This window comes from Eucyclogobius newberryi, unplaced genomic scaffold, assembly GCF_026437365.1.
Source record: "Eucyclogobius newberryi isolate DKJ021-1_F unplaced genomic scaffold, fEucNew1.0.hap1 SCAF_11, whole genome shotgun sequence".
NCBI classification, from domain to species: Eukaryota; Metazoa; Chordata; class Actinopteri; order Gobiiformes; family Gobiidae; genus Eucyclogobius; species Eucyclogobius newberryi.
In genome coordinates this window covers 3,061,151-3,085,022 of record NW_027315735.1, presented here as the reverse complement: position 1 = coordinate 3,085,022, position 23,872 = coordinate 3,061,151, and the positions used below count along the sequence as shown (strand labels likewise).

The 23,872-nt window shown below is 41.2% G+C and overlaps 1 protein-coding gene and 1 long non-coding RNA gene across 2 annotated transcripts; both read right to left on the bottom strand.

Annotated features, from left to right (window-relative positions):
* Window positions 1-8,257: 8,257 nt before the first annotated feature.
* LOC140348801 (uncharacterized) lies at window positions 8,258-8,540 on the bottom strand. The gene is made up of 3 exons (XR_011924512.1): window positions 8,473-8,540; window positions 8,371-8,421; window positions 8,258-8,319 (listed from the first exon to the last, which is right to left on the bottom strand). It is a non-coding gene; the product is annotated as an uncharacterized lncRNA (long non-coding RNA).
* An 8,643-nt stretch (window positions 8,541-17,183) lies between these two features.
* On the bottom strand, window positions 17,184-21,049 carry LOC140346651 (transmembrane O-methyltransferase-like). The gene is made up of 3 exons (XM_072432816.1): window positions 20,783-21,049; window positions 19,706-19,902; window positions 17,184-17,501 (listed from the first exon to the last, which is right to left on the bottom strand). Exons 1-3 carry the CDS (start codon window positions 21,036-21,038, stop codon window positions 17,199-17,201), a joined length of 756 nt encoding a protein of 251 aa, XP_072288917.1. The 5' UTR covers window positions 21,039-21,049; the 3' UTR covers window positions 17,184-17,198.
* Between the last annotated feature and the right edge of the window lie 2,823 nt (window positions 21,050-23,872).

The following is a 23,872-nucleotide window of genomic DNA, read 5'->3' as shown; positions in this document are numbered from 1 at the left end:
ATGAATGTGACATTATTGCATGTGAGTACGACAGTAATCTGATATGTCAACACCAAAAAATAGGACTGAATAGCTTTTCCTTATTTTGTATTACATTATTAAAGCTGCACGATGTAACCTTCATAGTAACAAGCTCAACACATGCTTTCTTTATCTTTTTCATCTCCATGGAGACAAGCAGGTAACACCACCAGGCCAAGTTACAGGTCAGATCTGTGGCGAGGCGACCCAGTTTACAGTCTAACGCTGTAAATCCATATTTAACGCCATGTGGAACATTCCAGGTGAAACAATAACATCTCCATGGAGCCAACACCAGAATAATAACACGGTACACCTTTAAATATGATGTTTTATGTAATGTTTCAGGCCCAAAAACAGATTAATTTCAGCTTCCTCTTTATAGGTGATATTTTAGGGCTTTTGGCCATATGGAACATTTTTGTTTTGAATGGCTAATTGCTATGGTAACAGTGCTAGATTTGCATCCTTCTGAAACCAATGGATGGGAGTTTTGAATTGGCCACATCATGTACTTTCTGCAGAAAGCATCAAACGACACCGTGAATCATAATTCCTGCTCGAGTCTTTGCATAATCACTTTAACAGTGCTCTTAGTTTGATATGTTAAAATTACCAAGACCATAACCACATTGCAGATGCAACATTTTCTTATGTTCTGTCAGGCATTTACAGAGGCCATTAAAGCCAGGCACAAGCATTCTAGCAATAATTGGCAGCACATAAGAGTGTATTTTTGCATGCTCTGGAAGTCACTTCAAACCATTAGCATTTCAGAAATAGTCTTAAAAGCTGAAAATAAATGGGCTATTTAAATCGTAGAGAATGGTTTCAGCAGCCTATATTTGGTGATTGCACAGATTCTGCTTCCTGGTCTAATAGTGTAAATCTACTATACTTGTAATAGACTCTTGGGAAATAAACCATTTGGTCCGAGCTGGAGCAGTTTGCTGGAATCGTAGCACATTTGGAATGAGAGGTTGGCTATTTGTGACAACACTTCAGGAGGATATCTACCTCTGCACTTTTGAACCAACGGTTTGATGTGGCTCAGTGCAAAATATATACTGTATTTTTTATTTAGATTTGTGTGTAAACATTAAACTGATAATGTTAATGTTGGAAATGTTTAAAAAGTACATTGTAAAGTATGCTAAAAATAACCAACATGTGCGCGTAAAACTTAGAGATCATCTTAGCGAGGCATAAATGTCTCACCAAGACAAAAACAAGTTAAGACTAATATGACATTCAACATTCTAAATCCTGGAAATGAACTCCAAACTGCCCGTGTTCAAAAGTACTGTAGCTCCCTCTAGTGGTAAGTTTGTGCACTGACACATAATCAGACTCAAAAGCTCACATTTGTGTTATAATATTTGTTGATCTATTGTGGCAGCACGTTACTAGTAGATCCCCTTTCAATGTTGGAGTAAAATGGTACACAATGCAATTCAAAGTGCTTCACACGACCGGAAAACAATAAATCACAAAACAGTTTAAGACATAAAAGAGTCAAATGCACAGCTAAACAAACCTGTTTTAGGAAGAATGTTCCAGATTTTAGCTGCATAAAACTGAAACACAGAATCTCCATGTTTAGTCCTGACTCTGGCACCAGCAGGAGGCCGGTCCATGTTTAGTCCTGACTCTGGCACCAGCAGGAGGCCGGTCCATGTTTAGTCCTGACTCTGGCACCAGCAGGAGGCCGGTCCATGTTTAGTCCTGACTCTGGCACCAGCACGAGGCCGGTCCATGTTTAGTCCTGACTCTGGCACCAGCACGAGGCCGGTCCATGTTTAGTCCTGACTCTGGCACCAGCACGAGGCCGGTTCATGTTTAGTCCCGACTCTGGCACTAGCAGGAGGCCGGTCTAGTCCTGACTCTGGCACCAACAGGAGGCCGGTCTAGTCCTGACTCTGGCACCAACAGGAGGCCGGTCCCTGAGGTCCTCAGGGCCCGAGGTGGTTCATAATGTGGTTTATTTATTTTTTTCATAACACCAAGAACTCTTAATGCCTGTTTTAATCTGAATCTCATGATGGCTGGGAAGGCCTCTAGGTGAAAGTGGAGATGAAAAGGAGGGTGAGGATTCTGTAGCGAGAGTAGGGGGGTCCCATTGGGGGTCCCATTGGGGGTCCCATTGGGGGTCCCATAGGGGGTCCCATAGGCATAGGGGGTCCCATAGGGGATCTGAGGCAACAATCTGAGGCCGAACTGAGGCTGAACTTGTGATGACAGAAGTTCGGCCGGGCCTGTCACAGATTGGTCCAAGGCCTGTGATGAGGACCCTGTGTGAGAAGCAACTGGGTCTGAATCCTTCACCGGCAACAGCAAAGATTGTTGTGGTGCTGCTGCTGCTGATGATGATGATGAGTATTTCGGTGGAGGCGGTGGAGGCGGTGGAGGTGATTGTGGAGCAGCTGGTGCTTTCTTTGCTGGTGGTGGTGGAGTGGCTGCTGATGAATCCTACCACTGAAACATTGGCCTGATCTCTGATGGAGCTGGAATGCTTCTCTCATTCCTCTCTTCTCTAACTATCTGCTCATAATTCTACCAAATATATTCAAAGTAATTGGAAATGAAAAGATAATTTTTCTTTGACAGACAAAGAGTGGAAATAAATATGTACATCCCAGTGAAGGAGCACAAAATCACATGTCTGGAGGTAACATTGTTGGGAAAATCAGTCACGCTTTTTCATAATGCTATGTCACAGGGAACAATATTATTCAAAAGGAAATTCTCACAGTTGAAGAGATTGTGGTTGCCTCACCATTACCATGTGTTCTGGGCCCTGTTACTAAGATCAACAGAGTGTTACAGATGTGTCCTTGACATCACCATCACACTGGACTTCAGAACTACTTGGGCTTTAAAGCTCCTGCAATAGACTCAGTAAATGTATGCCTTTGGGGCATTACAAAGAAATGAATGGACAAAATGAAACAGCGGTTAAGGACTGAACCGAATAGTAACTGGCAATCATAAAATGGAAAAAATTCATTCTCAATTCAAAAATAGACTTATTTTTCAGACTTAAATGGACACGGCCATATATCCAGTTGCCATGATCATTGAATGGCGGAAACACGAATGATGACATCACGTCCGGGATGCCTGGTCACATGACTATAATTCCTTTCCACTTTGATCCTATGGGCTTTGAAGACAATGAATGAGTGGTACACAATCAGCACCGGTGGGCTGGCAGAGAGCCCAGAATAAAGTCTGAAGAATAAAGGCTAAAGAATAAATTCAAATAAAGAGTAAAGTCTAAAGAATAAAGTCAATAATATTTAGAATAAAGTCAAGAATAGTCTAAAGAATAAAGTCTAAAGTCTAAGATGTACAACTACAGTAGGCGGCGTTAATGTAACACTTGGAGACCAACCGCCATAAAACACCAAAGAAGAAGAAGGATCTGCACCGTTGATGGGTTCAACATAAAAAAAAGATCATGTAAGGCTATAGTTACTTACTTAAAAACAAAGGATTAATTGGAAGATTATAGAGCTCATTCACGTGACGTCACAGGACCGCCCTCCAGGCTTGTTTCGCCATATTGTCCGTCTGCAGTGCGTGTTTACCGCTACAAGCCAATTCAATACTGCCGTCTGCTTCCATTTACCACGAAACACGGCTGGAAGAGGCCCAAAACCTCATCATATCGGACGCTTTACTATAATCAAAATGGGGAAGGTATGTGTGGCAGTTGGGTGCAGCAATCGGGAAGATAAACGGAGGGATCTGAAGTTTTATCGGAAACAGAGAAACCCGGAAAGAAGAGGAAGATGGACAACTTCCATAAAACATTCGAACTGGGAACCAAACAATCACCACAGACTGTGTAGTCGTCATTTCATTTCTGGTAAGTTACTATTTGTATGATTTACGTGTTTGGGGTTAACAGGTCGATCTTTATTGAAATATTTCAGTGTTTTATTGCCGACTACATTGCTACGTTGCTACCACGTTGCTACATTGCTATGTCGCTACGACTTATTGATTTGCAATTGGGTCAATCCACAGTCACAACATTTAAGATTTAAGTTGAAGAAGTTACTCATTGCAATCATCACGTCAACACTTCATGTTCTCATATTAATGATTTCCTAATTGTTTTATTTTAGGGAAGATAAACGGAGAGATCTGAAGTTCTATTGGATACTACAGTGAAACCCGGAAAGAAGAGCGCGATGGACAGCTGCGATAAAACGTTTGAACTGGGAACCAAAAGATCACCACAGACTCTGTAGTAGTCATTTCATACCTGTTTAAAGATGGCCTGCAACGGTTTTTAATAAGTGGAATATAGCTTTCATTTTTTGCACTAAGTCTGGACGGTTAGTTTTGACCAGTGACAAAAAAATGTCACAAGTTAATTCGGCCAAACCCGAGAAAACGCCATAGCAACCGCCTTGGTAACTGAATGCTTTAAGAGCGGTTGAAAAATTAGTGTCGTCACACCGTGAACACGCTAGGGCTGGGTATTGCCAAGACCCTTGCGATACGATACGTATCCCGGTACTTGTATGTCCCGATACAATTCCCTCATTACGATACGTAGCCCGATACTTTTTTGAAAAAAGGGTCTTAAAGTTTACCAAATGGGCACTTTTTTTTTTATTCCGGATAAGAAAATGCATGAATTTTCATGTTTATCCACAAAGCTTATGCAAAGAACACATTCAAGTAAAGTTGCCAAACAATTGGCAAGGTCTGTGTAATGTGTGTGATGTGTCTGATGTGTGAGAGTCTGTTGACCCTCTGTTTGTGTCTTTTTGTTGTTGTTTTGGTCTTAAAATCCTGTTTCTTCGAGTCGGGCACTAAACTAAGTAGCGCTAGCGCGGAAGTGGCCACGGCTAACGCTAAGCTAACAGGCGCTCAGCGGGGCCCTGTTGGATAGTTGCATTGTTTAACCGCTCGCTTTTATTGTTTAACCGTTGGGTTTATGTAGTGTAGAGTAGGGAAGATGTGTGTGATGTTTTTTGCCTCCGGTTCGGCTGTTGTGGTGGCCTCGGGGCTGTGTTAGCTCCGGGGGTAAAATGGCGGTCTCGGGGCTAAGTTCGCTCCGGGGCTGCGTTGAATTTGTATGAAATAAAGGGGTGAAAGGAATGAAATCAATGAAAAATGAAATCAAATAGAATGGAAAAGGGAGGCGTGTAACATTAGCGACGTTTCGAGCCAAAAGCTCTTCTTCAGGCCTGTGTACACGCTGGCGCACGGTGTGTGTCTGTCTCAGTGGTTCCGCGCTGTTTACCACCCTCTACAGGAGGGAGCTTCTAAACGGCCGCCCGGACAATTTGTAATAAATTAACGTTATTTAAAAGTATTGATACGGCGACTCCGTATCCGATACGGAGCCCGTGACGATATATCGCCTTATCGATATTTGGAACACAGCCCTAGAACACGCTGTAGCGCAGCCTCATTGTTCTCGTCTGCTAAACAGCGGAATTTTACGTTTTACGCAACAAATCTTGCAATAACACCAGATGTGAAGCACTGCACTGCTCTCAAGAGGGAAACGGGCTCTTTGAGGGGCCCAAACGGAAGAGTAGAGGACGTCTTTGGACACGATCTGTCCCGAACCAAGAGAATGTTTTTGGAATCCCAGCGGCGATGTGTGGCAAGTCTGGTCCAGTACTATGCTACCAACATTTCACGACAGTTTCCAAAACCTCGCGAAGTATAGACTCGGATATGCAAAAAAGTAAGCAAGATATTTTCACATCGCTTTTCGTAGTTGCCGTTTGCGCTATCTGACTGACGCTGTGTGCGTGGTGATGTTGTTCACGGGGAGAGTGCCAACCTTATGCATATCACTCGTTGTAATTCCAGGAAGCTGAATGGACCGGTGTGTGGTATAGTTTTCTGAATAACTTGTCAGTGCGCGTCCTCGGGGAGAGCCCGGTGCAGCGCTGTGAGCACAGCTGTGAGCACACGGCCGCAGCAGTGCATCCACGGACGTGCATCCACGGACGTGCATCCACGGACGTGCATCCACGGACGTGCATCCACGGACGTGCATACCACAGCAGCGGCGGCCGGGACGCGCACTAACGCGCACTTCCCAGACTAGTTATTCAGAAAACTATACCACACACTGGTCCATTCAACTTCCTGGTATAATGTGGAGTCCGCAGCAGCAGCAGCAGCACATCTCATCTCCTCATCGTCATTCTCATCCGCTCTATTTTCATGGTCTGAAGAGGCTCAGAACCAAATATATGAGGCAGCAGCTGCTGGACATGTTCTTCAACATATGCTGTTCATTACCTGTGTAAATATGTAAATGTGTAAATATCCTCAGTGTTAGCTAGACAGTGTCACGGTGTGACGACACATTTCCAGGTTATGGGAAGGCAAAAAGACGGACGCAACAAAAGAGTGTAATTCTTTGAAACAAAAGTTTATTTTTTTAAGCAGAGTATCTGAATATATTAAGACTTGCATACTAACGGCCAACGAGGACTTAACAGCACAATTTCAAATAACATTGCAGCCCATCTTTAAGTTACTATTTGTAGTTGAAATTGTCACTTGTGCGGCGGAGGAAGCTGACAACAGCCCCGTGCAGGTGACCGAACCCCGGGCATGCAGCCTCACCACCACTGCCTGCGCTGGAGCTCCGGATATATCAAGTCTGTCGTGTTCCGCGCACGCTGTAGAATTAACATCAGTTTTATTCAGGCGCGTAGACCCTTTGTGAACCATCGGACCAGTGGACTTGAATCGTAAAATGTCCGGGTACGAGGTATCCGAAGAGTCGTGATTTCGGCATCAAACATGGATCTGAGTGGATTGATCGCAGCTTTTCTAAATATCGACCTTTGAGTAGCTCATCCAAGGAGTTTGTGGAATATAATTTACGTTTGAGATCACTTTCCACACTCTATCAGTGCACAGGAAAGCAACAAGGGATGGACAATATGGCGGCACAGTATGCGATCACGTGATTTTGTGACGTCGGTGAATGAGCTCGATGGCGGTGGGGACACCTTTGCAGCAGCAGCAGCAGCAGCAGCAATAGTTTTAACAAGAAAAACTTCACTTTGCAGAATCACTTGGCTGGTGTGAAACACGTACTTTGAAGACCTACAAGTACAGAAGACTACTACAGTAGGTGGCGGTAAATGCACCTTTTCAGTTGGCTGCCAACCACAATTAAAAGCCACACAACAACAACTTGAAGAGACTGCCACAAACTACAGGAGCAGAAACTCACCCTCAACAAGTCAACAAGAGAAAGCCAAATGGATCTCATTACTATGTCTTCAAACCATCAGTGGAGAGACCCGGGAGCTTTTAAGGAGCTGTCCTCAAAAGCAAAAGTGAGGAATGGTACAGGCATGAAGGCTCAAAAACCTGCGCCCACTCCCGCCCGATCTGCTTTGTCCTGCAAAGAGCAGAAGATGGAGGAATTGTCATCTATGATGGAACAGCTCAAAATCCCTGAAGACACCAGTCTAAAGAGCAGCGTCAAGGGTTACTGGACTGTGCTGAGCTGCCCAAAGATGGAGCAGAAAACAGCAGCACAAAAACCTGACTGGTTCATGGAGTCCCTGATCCATCAAGGCTACATCAAAAAATGGCAGAATCTTATGCAGGCAAATCAAGCCCTTAAGAGACCTGACCAGCAGCTGAGGACCAAGCCAAGGCAGGTTCAACCAGAGAAGAGCCCTATTGAGCAGCTGATCAGCGAGATAAGACATGCTGTATCACAGAAGAGCCCTATTGAGCAGCTGAGGACTGAGCCAAGGCCGGTTCAACCACAGAAGAGCCCTATTGAGCAGCTGAGGACCGAGCCAAGGTCGGTTCAACCACAGAAGAGCCCTATTGAGCAGCTGAGGACCGAGCCAAGGCCGGTTCAACCACAGAAGAGCCCTATTGAGCAGCTGAGGACCGAGCCAAGGTCGGTTCAACCACAGAAGAGCCCTATTGAGCAGCTGAGGACTGAGCCAAGGCCGGTTCAACCAGAGAAGAGCCCTATTGAGCAGCTGAGGACCGAGCCAAGGCAGGTTCAACCAGAGAAGAGCCCTATTGAGCAGCTGAGGACAGAGCCAAGGCACGTTAAACCACAGAAGAGACCTTTTGAGTGGTTGGAGACTGAGCAAAGACAGGTTCAACCACAGAAAATACCTGTTAAGAAGCTGAGGTCTGAGCCAAGGGAGGTTCAACCACAAAAAATACCTATTGAGCAGCTGAGGCCTGAGCCAAGGCAGGTTCAACCACAAAAAATACCTATTGAGAAGCTGAGGCCCGAGCCAAGGCAGGTTCAACCACAGAAGAGACCTTTTGAGAGGTTGGAGACTGAGCAAAGACAGGTTCAACCACAGAAAATACCTATTGAGCACCTTAGGACCGAGCCAAGGCAGGTTCAACCACAGAAGAGACCTTTTGAGAGGTTGGAGACTGAGCAAAGACAGGTTCAACCACAAAAAATACCCATTGAGCAGCTGAGGCCTGAGCCAAGGCAGGTTCAACCACAGAAGAGCCCTATCGAGCAGCTGAGGATCAAGCAAATACAAGTTCAATCACAGAAAATACCAGGCCAGCAGCTGAGGAACGAGCCAAGGCAGGTTCAACAGCAGGGTTTTCCACAGCAGCGACACGTTGAGCCCACTTATATTGTCAAGAGAATCCAGCCCACATATGGACAAGCTTTCCAAGGTCGCAATAGAAGCGGAAAGAGGTGGAAGAGGAAGAACAGGAAGAACAGTTATGAGCAAAGTTTCTTCCACAAGAACCACCAACAGAGGGGAGACGTGTGGCAGCGGCTCGGTTATAACCAGGACAACGCCTGGCCATTCAGGAAGGACGAGGAGACTGGTGTGACCCAGAAGAGACACTTCAAGACATACTACTAACTCTATTTTGTCATGTAAAAATTATTACTGCGATTGTAAATAAATGTACTTTGACGATAACGAGTCAAATATTATTTTTTTTATTATTGAGTTCTGCTTAAGATGTCATAAAGCACTATGTTCTTGTATTTTAGGATTGTAGGATTTTTGACGCGTTTCCACTCCTTGACACTTTCACCGATTTCAACAAGTTATACCTCTTTACGATCGCTTTCACCATCTCCATCACCATCATCATCTAGGGGGGCTATTGCTTTACACATTTTTACATACCAGAATGTTTTTCAGAATTTGCAAAAGTAAATTGCTAATGCTAATGCTAACGCTCATGCTAATGCTAATCCTAAGCAATCCAGGGAGCAAGGGGTGCAGCCTCGGTCTCTCTCTTTCTCTCTGCTCAGGTCTGCGTTCAGAACGATCTTGCAATTTGTCAGGACAAACAACTATTTGAGGCGAAAACTACGCAATCATCTACTGTGAATTACTTAGCGTCATTGGGGCCGCAAAACGCAGCAGAAAACTTTGACGGGCGGGAAGGTGGCCATGCGCGAAGGCTGAATATTTTTCAGCAAATATTGAAAATGTTCAACAGTACATGTAGTACTCTGACACACATGTGTTACACACATGCAGTACTTTCACACAAATACAGTACCTTTTCCACAAATGTTGCACATTAAACTTCTTTACACAACTAAACTACGTGTTGTTGTTGTTGGTATCCAAGTGTTACATTGCCTTCCATGACTTGGGTGTTTCAAAGCCCATGAGTTCAAATGGCACGTTAGAACAGACACTCGTAATGGCTTCACCCATTGCACATTATCTAGTTTAAATGTCATACATGTCATTTTCTATGTAGTGCTGCAGTGTTGTTTTTTTTTTATGTTTCTCTCAATTTTTGTACTAAACATACCATAATGTACCATTATCATTATCCATCACAGGGTCTTCCACGGGGCCTCTTCCCACCTGGAACACCAGGACATGTTGGAGGGACTCTCGGCTGGCCTGGGAACCTCAGAGTTGGATGAAGTGTCTAGGACTCCCTCCTTAGACTGCTGCCCCCGCGACCCGGCCCCGGATAAGCGGATGAAGATGGATGGAAGATAGTGTATCAGTATCATAGTGATAGAAAAAGACAACATCGTGGGGGCTACACTCGGCGCTCAAATCATCCTCAGAGAACAAGCTGCAGCAGAGGAACACGTGTACAGAAAGGTTCTGCTGCCCGGACCCCTCGGGTCCCCGGCACACTCAGCACAATGGACATTCAACTTTTAGGGTTCTCTAGAGTGCTTTTGCACACTGTGGCTATGCCAGGAAACTATTCTATTTATATTATGTATATTATCTTCAACTAGTAATGACATCTGTAGTCAATATTTCAGCTGTATTTGTCAAACTAATATCCTCAAGCAATCAAAATGTAAATGTGTCTTTAATCTTATGAATAAATAATGTTCTAATGTGGTTGAATATACTGGGTGGCACAGTGGTGCAGTTGTTAGAACTCTTGCAAGGTCCATTCCCTCTTGAGTATAGTATAGTATAATTGGTTGCCATTTGTTCTCAATTCTCTATAAACATTGTATTATTACATTTGTGAGAACTTATTACATTTGCGGGACATAGTGTTCATACCCAAAAACGTAAATTGTAGTAACATTTGTGGGAAATGATTACATTTGTGTGTTTATAACGTTATATTTTGCTATGTTTGTGGGGGTTATTACATTTGTGGGGCTAACAGGGGTGTCAAAGTAGGTTAATTGATTGTTCAGGTCACAGTATAATTGTAACAACGAAAAAGCCAAATTAAGTATTAATTATTCAAACTTCACAAACAACTGTTAACACTCCCTCGCTCCTCCGCTGCCCTCTGCTTTTATTTTTCCATTTTCCTATAAATCCAATCCCCCACATTTAGCACAACGATAAGTGGCTACAACTAGAAAACAGACATGGAGCATAAAGTCTGATGTCAAAAACCTTGACAAGTCACCAAAAGAACAGCTGGGAACAAAAACCCACTTCTCACTTTCTCTTCTTGAATTCCTCATTAGATGTGGTGAAACTTCATTGGGAATATCCGGGGTAAAGACGACACATTTGCCTTTGTACTGGAGGTCTCCTTTAACTTCTGCAGCCTTCATGACATGCTCCTTCACATGATTGTTAAGAAACCTCATTATCAGTCCTGGCCCAGGCGATGTGCTCTTTCTGCTCTTTCTGTTGAAATGAGCTCTGGGATCATCTTCTCAGGGAAACTTTCAGTGTTGCCCCTTGCTCTCCCTCCGGTATCCCCTTCCTCTTCCTCCGGTATCCACATAAGTCGAGATTGTTCCTGTGTGACCTGAACTTAAAATCCAGGATGTTATATTCTTGACCGCCACCATTACCTCGGCTCTCAGCTCCCGCAACTCATCCATATCGTCTGAAATATGTTGCTCTAGCTCCTCCTCCTGCTTTCAGCTTCTTTAATGTCGATTTGGTTGAGTCAGGCTCCATTGTTCCTTGCTCTTATTTCAGCTCTCAGTGACTAAATGTGTCGCTGCGTTTCACACAACATAAGGGCCAACTGTTGTAAAGTCATGTCCTCTCCTCCTTCCAACAGGGACGAGCTTGGAGACTGAATTATTGATTGCTATTGTAACAGTGCTAGATTTACATAATTCTCATGGATAGAAGCTTTAAAGTGTTTGAAAGTGTTTCCGTAACCATTTTAACAACTGGTCAGTTTGCTCTCTTCACCTTTGAGCCGTCACATTGGCCAATCTTCACCTGAAGATGTTAATTATTTAATTGAATAAACTTACATTAATATGGGACAATGTAATGTCTAAAGAGGTTTTCTCAAACATAAATATTTTTTCTCCAATAGAAGCAGAATCAGAATGACACACAGCACCCTTAAAGCAGCACCTACACACACCAAACAGCACCCTTAAAGCAGCACCTACACACACCAAACAGCACCCTTAAAGCAGCACCTACACACACCAAACAGCACCCTTAAAGCAGCACCTACACACACCAAACAGCACCCTTAAAGCAGCACCTACACACACCAAACAGCACCCTTAAAGCAGCACCTACACACACCAAACAGCACCCTTAAAGCAGCACCTACACACACCAAACAGCACCCTTAAAGCAGCACCTACTCACACCAAACAGCACCCTTAAAGCAGCACCTACACACACCAAACAGCACCCTTAAAGCAGCACCTACACACACCAAACAGCACCCTTAAAGCAGCACCTACACACACCAAACAGCACCCTTAAAGCAGCACCTACACACACCAAACAGCACCCTTAAAGCAGCACCTACTCACACCAAACAGCACCCTTAAAGCAGCACCTACACACACCAAACAGCACCCTTAAAGCAGCACCTACACACACCTAACAGCACCCTTAAAGCAGCACCTACACACACCAATCACATGTTCAAATATGAAAAACCAAAAAGGAGTTTTGTTCATAGTTATCTACCGACCTCCTGGTCCCTACTCAGAGTTTTTAACAGAGTTTTCTGACTTTATATCAAACTTAGTGTTAGCCTGGGATAAAATAGTTATAGTTGGAGACTTTAATATCCACGTGAACATGAGTGATGACGCTCTCAGTAATGCCTTCAGCGCCTTGTTAGACAGCATTGGTTTCACTCAGAATGTAAATAAACCGACTCACACTCACAAGAACACTCTGGATCTTGTCCTAACGTATGGAACAGAGATTAGTGACCTCAGTGTCCTCCCTCAAAACCCTATATTGTCAGATCATTTCCTAATTACCTTTCAGTTTATTCTTAAAGATCATCCAGTCCCACAAAATAAAGTTATAATGAAAAGGACAATATCTGAAAAATCTATCTCAAAATTCAAAGAAATAATAGAGCCAATATTCAGTGACATGTCATGTGATCCTGCTGAGAACAGTTTTAGTCCCAGTTTAAGTGATCAATGTGTCGACTTGACCATGAATTCTCTGAAGTCTGCTCTTGACGTTGTCGCGCCGTTAAAACAGAAGGTCATTAGGCCAAAGCGCGCCTCCCCATGGTACAACCAAGAACTGCGTTCACATAAACAAAGAGTTAGAAAGTTAGAGGGATTATTTCGTCGCTCTCACACCGAAGAATCCCTAAAAGCATGGAAAAGTTGCCTGCTGTCCTATAAGCAGGCTCTGCGTAAGGCCCAAACCAGATATTATTCAAATCTAATAGAAGTCAACAAAAGTAACACTAAATTCCTTTTCAGCACTGTAGCTAGGCTAACAAACTGTCACAGTGCAGTAGAGCCCTCAATCCCAGCTACACTTAGCTCTGATGATTTCCTCCTATTTTTTAATAATAAAATAAAAACAATCAGAGATAAATTAGATGAAATTACCCCCGCTATTAGCCCTGAACTAGCCCAAGCTGTAAATCTAACGTCCCATATAAATCCACCTGTAAACCTAGAAAGGTTCACAGCTGTTGATCAAGCAGAGATAACTTCAGCCATTATGTCCTCTAAAAGCTCAACTTGTGTCCTAGACCCCATTCCAAGCAGACTCCTCAAAGACATTCTTCCCCTAATTATAGACCCTATTCTTAATATAATAAATACTTCACTCGAAAGTGGCTATGTTCCACAGTCCTTCAAACATGCAGTCATTAAACCTCTTCTGAAAAAGCCTAATCTAGATCCCGACCTATTGGTAAACTACAGACCTATTTCAAATCTTCCCTTCGTCTCTAAAATCCTTGAAAAAGTTGTAGTAAAACAGCTTTGTCGCCACCTGCAGGACAATAACTTATTTGAAGTTTTCCAGTCAGGGTTCAGAGCCCACCACAGCACTGAAACTGCACTAGTTAAAGTCACAAATGATTTGTTATTAGCCGCTGACGATGGACTGGTCTCAATCCTGGTTCTGTTGGACCTCAGCACAGCGTTTGACACCATTGACCACAACATTCTACTGCAGAGGTTAGAATGTGATGTAGGTGTTGGAGGAACAGCCCTCAGCTGGTTTAAATCCTATCTATCTGATAGGTTCCAATTTGTTAATGTAAACCAGAGCTCCTCACCAAGCTCTAAAGTAATTTACGGTGTGCCACAGGGTTCGGTACTCGGTCCAATTCTGTTTACTCTTTATATGCTACCATTAGGCAACATTATCAGAAGGCATGGCATTAACTTCCACTGCTATGCAGACGACACTCAGCTGTATTTATCAATGAAACCTGATCAGAGCGATCAAGTAGACAGACTTAGTACTTGTGTGAAGGAGATAAAAACCTGGATGACACTAAACTACCTGCTTCTTAACCCTGAAAAAACCGAGGTCATTGTGCTTGGCCCTAAGCATCTACGAGACGCTCTATCTGAGCAGATAGTCACACTGGACAATGTCAGTGTAGCCTCCAGTTCTACTGTAAGAAACCTTGGAGTCTTATTTGACCAGGAGCTCTCATTTAAAGCTCATATAAATCAAGCTTGTAAAACAGCCTATTTCCATTTGCGCAACATCGCCAAAATCAGAAGAATCCTGCCTAAAAGTGATGCCGAAAAACTTATCCATGCATTTGTAACGACTAGATTAGACTACTGTAACTCCCTGCTTGCAGCGTGTCCTAAAAGCTCCATAAAAAGCTTTCAACTGGTTCAAAATGCAGCAGCAAGATTACTAACAGGAACAAAAAGAAGAGAGCACATTACGCCAGTGCTGAAGTCTCTTCACTGGCTCCCCGTCGAGTCCAGAATCAAATTCAAAATTCTACTCTTGACCTACAAAGCCATAAATGACATGGCCCCATCCTACCTCAAAGATGCTATAGAACCATATCATCCAAACAGAGCTCTTCGCTCTCAGAATGCCGGCCTTCTGGTGGTGCCAAGAGTCTCTAAAAGTACTGTAGGAGGTAGAGCGTTTAGCTACCAAGCCCCTGTGTTATGGAATCAGCTCCCGACCCATGTTAAATATGCTGACACAGTCTCTTCATTTAAGTCCAGGCTTAAAACGTTCCTCTTCGAAATCGCTTATGGTCAGAGTAGTTAGGAACAGAAAGATAAACCCACAGCTTCAGCTACGCTGCCCTAGGAGTAACTGTGCTGGGGGAAGTATGACAGCTTGAGCACTATCCTCTTCTTCTGACTACTTATGCTATCAAACAATATTTATTTTTTAATTCCACTTGCAAACTGTTCACCGCCTTCTTTTTCTTTCTCTCACTCCTGAGGACCTGTGGACCCAGATGTCCCTCTCCTGGTGAAGTGGTCCCTGCCCCATGTGGACGGTCCCTCATCTGCCTGAAGAGTGGCTCCAGTTCGCCTCAGTCGGTCCCTCATCTGCCTGAAGAGTGGGTCCAGCTCGCCTCCGACGGTGCCTCATCTACCTGAAGAGTGGGTCCAGCTCGCCTCCCACGGTCCCTCATCTGCCTGAGGAGTGGGTCCAGTTCGCCTCCGACGGTCCCTCATCTGCCTGAAGAGTGGGTCCTGCTCGACTCCGACGGTCCCTCATCTGCCTGAAGAGTGGGTCCAGTTCGCCTCAGTCGGTCCCTCATCTGCCTGAAGAGTGGGTCCAGCTCCAGTCTCCTCGTGTCCGTCTGTCCGTCTGTGAGAGTCGGATCTCTCCTTCACTGGAACTCCTCCAGGTTTCTACGCTTTTTTCCCAAAGAGGTTTTTTTTGTAGTTTTTCCTGGCCGAGAAGGAGAGTCTAAGGACAGAGGACCCTGGGACATCGTCCCTCGCCACCACAGACATTGTCTGACTTCATCGCCACCACAGACATTGTCTGACTCCATCGCCACCACAGACATTGTCTGACTTCATCGCCACCACAGACATTGTTGATTCATTTCTCCCTGTGGCCCTCAGAGGCAACTGTTGTTGTGATTTTGGGCCTTACAAAAATAAATTGATTTGATGATTTGATTTGACCAAACAGCACCCTTAAAGCAGCACCTACACACACCAAACAGCACCCTTAAAGCAGCACCTACACACACCAAACAGCACCCTTAAAGCAGCACCTACACACACCTAACAGCACCCTTAAAGCAGCACCTACACACACCAAACAGCACCCTTAAAGCAGCACCTACACACAACAAACAGCACCCTTAAAGCAGCACCTACACACACCTAACAGCACCCTTAAAGCAGCACCTACTCACACCAAACAGCACCCTTAAAGCAGCACCTACTCACACCAAACAGCACCCATAAAGCAGCACCTACACACAACAAACAGCACCCTTAAAGCAGCACCTACACACACCTAACAGCACCCTTAAAGCAGCACCTACACACACCAAACAGCACCCTTAAAGCAGCACCTACACACACCAAATAGCACCCTTAAAGCAGCACCTACACACACCAAACAGCACCCTTAAAGCAGCACCTACTCACACCAAACAGCACCCTTAAAGCAGCACCTACACACACCAAACAGCACCCTTAAAGCAGCACCTACACACACCTAACAGCACCCTTAAAGCAGCACCTACACACACCAAACAGCACCCTTAAAGCAGCACCTACACACACCAAATAGCACCCTTAAAGCAGCACCTACACACACCAAACAGCACCCTTAAAGCAGCACCTACACACCAAACAGCACCCTTAAAGCAGCACCTACACACACCTAACAGCACCCTTAAAGCAGCACCTACACACACCAAACAGCACCCTTAAAGCAGCACCTACACACACCAAACAGCACCCTTAAAGCAGCACCTACACACACCAAACAGCACCCTTAAAGCAGCACCTACACACACCAAACAGCACCCTTAAAGCAGCACCTACACACCAAACGTTTATTTTAATCTTGTTAAGTGGATGAAGTGTATAACAAGATTGTGATGGATCGTACAGAAGGATTTATTGAATTTAAATACTACACTTTGAAGCAAAATTTGAAACGTTAGACACATTGAAAGAAGTTTATTCACATACTAAATAAAAAAATAAATATATCTTTGCAATTACTTTATTGTATCTTAACTGTATAATATGTTAACAAAACTAAGTAAGACATTTAAACTTGACGCTGTCCATTTTTCAGATTATTATGTCCCAGTAATGTGCAATTTTGCCAATTTTTTACACATAAAATCGCCATATTTATAAATGAAAACATTACATGATATGAACATTTAATACATTAATTTCTCTTAATGTTCCTATTCACCTGGAGTGTCTCACTTTAATGTTACACGGAAATACAAATACAAAAGCAATACTTTTTTTAAATGTTTTAAATTTTATACATTTAAACAATCTATTTTTCATTCATCTATCGTCGTTATCCTCCATTTCGATAACTCACCTCCATCATAAAGCGTGTTTCAGCGCTGATGCAGTAGCAGTGTCTTCTGCTCAGGATGTGCTCCTTGATCTCTCGACCTGCTCCTCTCTTTCTGTGGATGAGGACGATGGAGCAGCCTCCAGAGCGCAGCAGCCCCTCACGCTCCAGAGCCTTCAGATCTGTGAGGTACTGGGCGGGGTCATGGTCCATCACCACCAGACTGAAGCCCTCCTCATGAGAGCGCACACGTCCAGGCAGCAACGCCGCGACATCACGGGAACTCGATACCAACACTTCGAACTGCATAACAACAAAAACTAACAGTTGTTTTACAGCAGCCATACCAATCATTAACAATGCAGGTTATTATGATCATACAATGAGTTATTCTTAAATTCACATCTCTTGAAATGTCAAATTATGTTTAAAGCAAAAACAAAAATATCTTCAATACCTGAGAGCAAATACAAATGTACTTTATTAAGAGCTAAGAAATATATTGAGGGTAGATGCAGCTCCTTTGCTGGTGTTCAATTGTGGAACAGTGCTATACATGAAGTTATTTTGTCTACAATACAATACATACAATACAATAAATACAATAAATAGATAAATACCATTGCATGTGATCACGACAGTAATTTATGGGAAACAAAGGAGCTCATTTGTCATTGTTTGTTACATTAAAATGTGATGTGACTTGTATGTTACATTAACATGTGATGTGACGTGTATGTTACATTAACATACAAGTATGTTACATTAACATGTGATGTGACTTGTATGTTACATTAACATGTGATGTGACTTGTATGTTACATTAACATACTTGTATGTTGCATTAACATGTGATGTGACTTGTATGTTACATTAACATGTGATGTGACTTGTATGTTACATTAACATACAAGTATGTTACATTAACCTGTGATGTGACTTGTATGTTACATTAACATGTGATGTGACTTGTATGTTACATTAACATGTGATGTGACTTGTATGTTACATTAACATGTGATGTGACTTGTATGTTACATTAACATGTGATGTGACTTGTATGTTACATTAACATGTCATGTGACTTGTATGTTACATTAACATGTGATGTGACTTGTATGTTACATTAACATGTGATGTGACTTGTATGTTACATTAACATGTGATGTGACTTGTATGTTACATTAACATGTGATGTGACTTGTATGTTACATTAACATGTCATGTGACTTGTATGTTACATTAACATGTCATGTGACTTGTATGTTACATTAACATACTTGTATGTTACATTAACATGTGATGTGACTTGTATGTTACATTAACATGTGATGTGACTTATATGTTACATTAATATGTGATGTGACTTGTATGTTACATTAACATGTGATGTGACTTATATGTTACATTAACATGTGATGTGACTTATATGTTACATTAACATGTGATGTGACTTGTATGTTACATTAACATGTGATGTGACTTGTATGTTACATTAACATGTGATGTGACTTGTATGTTACATTAACATGTCATGTGACTTGTATGTTACATTAACATGCAATGTGACTTGTATGTTACATTAACATGTCATGTGACTTGTATGTTACATTAACATACTTGTATGTTACATTAAAATGTGATGTGACTTGTATGTTACATTAACATGTGATGTGACTTGTATGTTACATTAACATGTGACGTGACTTGTATGTTACATTAACATGTGATGTGACTTGTATGTTACATTAACATGTGATGTGACTTGTATGTTACATTAACATGTGATGTGACTTGTATGTTACATTAACATGTGATGTGACTTGTATGTTACATTAACATGTGATGTGACTTGTATGTTACATTAACATGTGATGTGACTTGTATGTTACATTAACATGTGATGTGACTTGTATGTTACATTAACATGTGATGTGACTTGTATGTTACATTAACATGAGAGCAAATACAAATGTACTTTATTAAGAGCTAAGAAATATATTGAGGGTAGATGCAGCTCCTTTGCTGGTGTTCAATTGTGGAACAGTGCTATACATGAAGTTATTTTGTCATTTTCAATAAAGTATTGTACACCTCTTTTGACTGAGAAATACACTTTGTTTTTTCATTCATGTCATTTTCATTCTTCTCTTCACAATACTTTTTAGTGATAAAGTATGGGCATTGATAAACTAAACTTGCAACAACTACAAACCTTGTATTATAAGTTTTTCTCCTTTTGCTTTTGTTTTCATATTATTTTTATTCTTATCTTGTTAACGTATTATTTTTATTGCATTAATCTTAATCATGATCACTTGACAACTATGATAACATATTAGTATGTAATAAATACAGAATTAAGTTTTAGGCTTTGTTCACACTTACACACACCAGAACTGGGACTAAAGTAAGACTAACCCCATTAGACCATGACTAAACCAGATCTAGAACAGAACTAAACCAGGATTAAACCTGGAGTGAACCAACACTGGACTTAAGCTCACCTGGTGGGGTTTGAATCCTGCCACTAGAATGAGCTCCTCTCCATAATCTGCAGTTTGTGGGTCCTGCTCCACTGTGATCAGTCGGCCTCCAGGGGGCAGCAAACGCAGCACACGCACAGAACTGTAGCCACAGTGAGTCCCCAGCTCCAGAGCTAGGGAGGGCCGCACCCGCCTCACTACCTCGTCCAACTGGGCACCTATGGGCGACAAATCATCCTCTGTAAAAGTGTTGAACCTGTTCTCTTCTGTAATGGAAGGTTTGTTTATAGCATTTGTTTCTACAGTACAATATATAATATTACATATAATAATATTACAGTGTAAATATATATTTTTACTTAATATGATGGATGGAAACACTAGAGATACATTTCTAAAGTCAATTACAGCCTGTTAGATGTTGTTATATATTAATTTGGTGTAAAGCAGTGTGTACCATTCATTCATGTAGACTTCCTCTTGTGTACTTGTTTTCGAAAACTCCAGTTGTGGAACGTTTTGATGCCAAAAAAAAAAAAAAAAACATCCAACCTTAAATCTCAGGTCGGTGCTGTTTGGCTTAAAATCATCATAAACCAACCACCTTCAAATTTTAACATCTGTTTCATTTATATGTTTATAAACACAGATTTTACCCAAGGATTCTAAACTTTCTCCAAGTGACTCAGACATGTGTCATCTGCCAGTAAGGCCTGCACAGGAGTCCCCCGGCACAACATTGCATTCAATTGTTTGTTTTGAATTAATTTCATATTCTGGGTCACACCAGCACAGCAAGGCTCTGATTTGAGCTGAAATTAAAATTAAAACATATTGCTAGTTGTCTTCAATCAGATACAAGTTGTACCTCTGATCAAATAAAATAGATAGAGAAATCTGGAAAAAAACTTTCTTTTAAATAGTTTCAATCCTTGGGCTGAACCTTATTCCAAAATATGGAATAATTCAAGTTTTTTCTTTGTAGAGTTAAAAAAGGGGGTATAGTATTCCTCTAAAATGATTGACTAAGTCTTTATGGATAAATATGGGTGGGTCTCTCTGAGGGGGTCGCCAGTCATAAGCCACTGTTCCACTCACCGATGTGTGGTCCGATGCAGAGAGAAGGGAACATGCTGTGGTAGAGGTCGTACGTCTGCAGCACACTGTCCACTCTGCCATGCGTGGACTGGCAGAAGACAAAAGCATGGATGCTCTGTGTACACACTTCCTGTCTCACCAGCCACAGTGTCCAGGCCTGAGCTCTGCGGCACAGGGTCACCACCTTCAACCGGTAATGTTTGGACAGCAGGAGGACAGCAGGAAGCAGAGAAGCAGAAACAGCCAGAAGCCACATCTCTGCTGGAGGAGGACAAGAGGCTGAAGAGCTGAAGTGTACAAAAGAAGCATGTGATCAGTGGCTGGCAATAGGTTGGTGTCTTGATAGAGGAAAAACAAACAAACAACATAGAAATATTAATAGTCCATAAGGGTTAAGTCTTCAAAGGTTTGAAAATAATGTGTTACGTTACTGTGCTACTGTGTTACAAAAGTAACGCGATAGAGTGCTCTTACGTTACCAATAATTAACTGTTGAACACAGTAACATAATAATTAAAATATCAAATAAACAAGCAAAGTAAATGTATTTGACTGAGTTTGATGTATATTTTATGTTGACAGACGACCACAATACGCGTGTAGGACTGTCCTAAAGCACCGGAAAACATCTCTAACACAAAATGAGAGGATTAGAAAGACAGAATGCACTTGTTTTAGGCCTGTACAGGCCACAAACACTAAATGTACTCCTCAGATACAAAATAATGACCATAACAAAGTTTTTCAAACGTGCATCTGAAAGTTTTTCTCTTTGTCATGAGGACAAGACTCTGGGTTTGCAGTGAGATGAGACCTGACCAAAACTAATGCATTACTGATTTGAAATAGTAACTTGAGGAGTACTAGATTACATGGGAGCACAAAGCGAACATGTTACGTTCCTCGTTACTCTAAAAAAAAGTAATTTGAGAACTCTAACCAGCTAACGCGCTTCCCCCAAATCTGTCAGTAATTTAAGATAAGATAAGATATTCCTTTATTGTCCCACATGGGGAAATTTCATTGATGCAACGCAGGTAGATACAGAGGAAAAGAACAGATCACTTATAGGAAGTTAAAAAAAACACTTTCAGTAGAAGATCTCATATAAACAAAAACTCCCATAGACAAAACCTCCCATTTCCCAACAAGGGAGGGAGGAGAAAATAATACAGATAAAAATAAATAGATAAATACCATTGCATGTGATCACGACAGTAATTTATGGGAAACAAAGGAGCTCATTTGTCATTGTTTGTTACATTAAAATGTGATGTGACTTGTATGTTACATTAACATACAAGTATGTTACATTAACATGTGATGTGACTTGTATGTTACATTAACATGTGATGTGACTTGTATGTTACATTAACATACAAGTATGTTACATTAACATGTGATGTGACTTGTATGTTACATTAACATGTGATGTGACTTGTATGTTACATTAACATGTGATGTGACTTGTATGTTACATTAACATACAAGTATGTTACATTAATATGTGATGTGACTTGTATGTTACATTAACATGTGATGTGACTTGTATGTTACATTAACATGTGATGTGACTTGTATGTTACATTAACATGTGATGTGACTTGTATGTTACATTAACATGTGATGTGACTTGTATGTTACATTAACATACAAGTATGTTACATTAACCTGTGATGTGACTTGTATGTTACATTAACATGTGATGTGACTTGTATGTTACATTAACATGTGATGTGACTTGTATGTTACATTAACATACTTGTATGTTACATTAACATGTGATGTGACTTGTATATTACATTAACATGTGATGTGACTTGTATGTTACATTAACATACAAGTATGTTACATTAACATGTGATGTGACTTGTATGTTACATTAACATGTGATGTGACTTGTATGTTACATTAACATACTTGTATGTTACATTAACATGTGATGTGACTTGTATGTTACATTAACATGTCATGTGACTTGTATGTTACATTAACATGTCATGTGACTTGTATGTTACATTAACATGTCATGTGACTTGTATGTTACATTAACATACAAGTATGTTACATTAACATGTCATGTGACTTGTATGTTACATTAACATACAAGTATGTTACATTAACATGTGATGTGACTTGTATGTTACATTAACATGTCAGGTGACTTATATGTTACATTAACATGTGATGTGACTTGTATGTTACATTAACATGTCATGTGACTTATATGTTACATTAACATGTCATGTGACTTGTATGTTACATCAACATGTGATGTGACTTGTATGTTACATTAACATACTTGTATGTTACATTAACATGTAATGTGACTTGTATGTTACATTAACATGTGATGTGACTTGTATGTCACATTAACATGTGATGTGACTTGTATGTTACATTAACATACTTGTATGTTACATTAACATGTGATGTGACTTGTATGTTTCATTAACATACTTGTATGTTACATTAACATGTGATGTGACTTGTAGGTTACATTAACATGTGATGTGACTTGTATGTTACATTGACATACTTGTATGTTACATTAACATGTGATGTGACTTGGATGTTTCATTAACAAGTGATGTGAATTATATGTTACATTAACATGTGATGTGACTTGTATGTTACATTAACATGTCATGTGACTTGTATGTTACATTAACATATCATGTGACTTGTATGTTACATTAACATGTGATGTGACTTGTATGTTACATTAACATGTGATGTGACTTGTATGTTACATTAACATACTTGTATGTTACATTAACATGTGATGTGACTTGTATGTTACATTAACATGTGATGTGACTTGTATGTTACATTAACATACTTGTATGTTACATTAATATGTGATGTGACTTGTATGTTACATTAACATACTTGTATGTTACATTAACATGTGATGTGACTTGTATGTTACATTAACATGTGATGTGACTTGTATGTTACATTAACATGTGATGTGACTTGTATGTTACATTAACATACTTGTATGTTACATTAACATGTGATGTGACTTGTATGTTACATTAACATGTGATGTGACTTGTATGTTACATTAACATGTGATGTGACTTG

What these genes read in the sequence shown, in the direction of transcription:
- LOC140346651 (XM_072432816.1), bottom strand. Translation starts at nt 21,038, where the DNA reads ATGTGGCTTCTGGCTGTTTCTGCTTCTCTGCTTCCTGCTGTCCTCCTG. An exon ending in CTGCATCGGACCACACATCG is followed by an intron (nt 19,903 to 20,782) that starts GTGAGTGGAACA and finishes TGTCGCCCATAG; the next exon opens with GTGCCCAGTTGGACGAGGTA. An exon ending in CAGGATTCAAACCCCACCAG is followed by an intron (nt 17,502 to 19,705) that starts GTGAGCTTAAGT and finishes GTTGTTATGCAG; the next exon opens with TTCGAAGTGTTGGTATCGAG.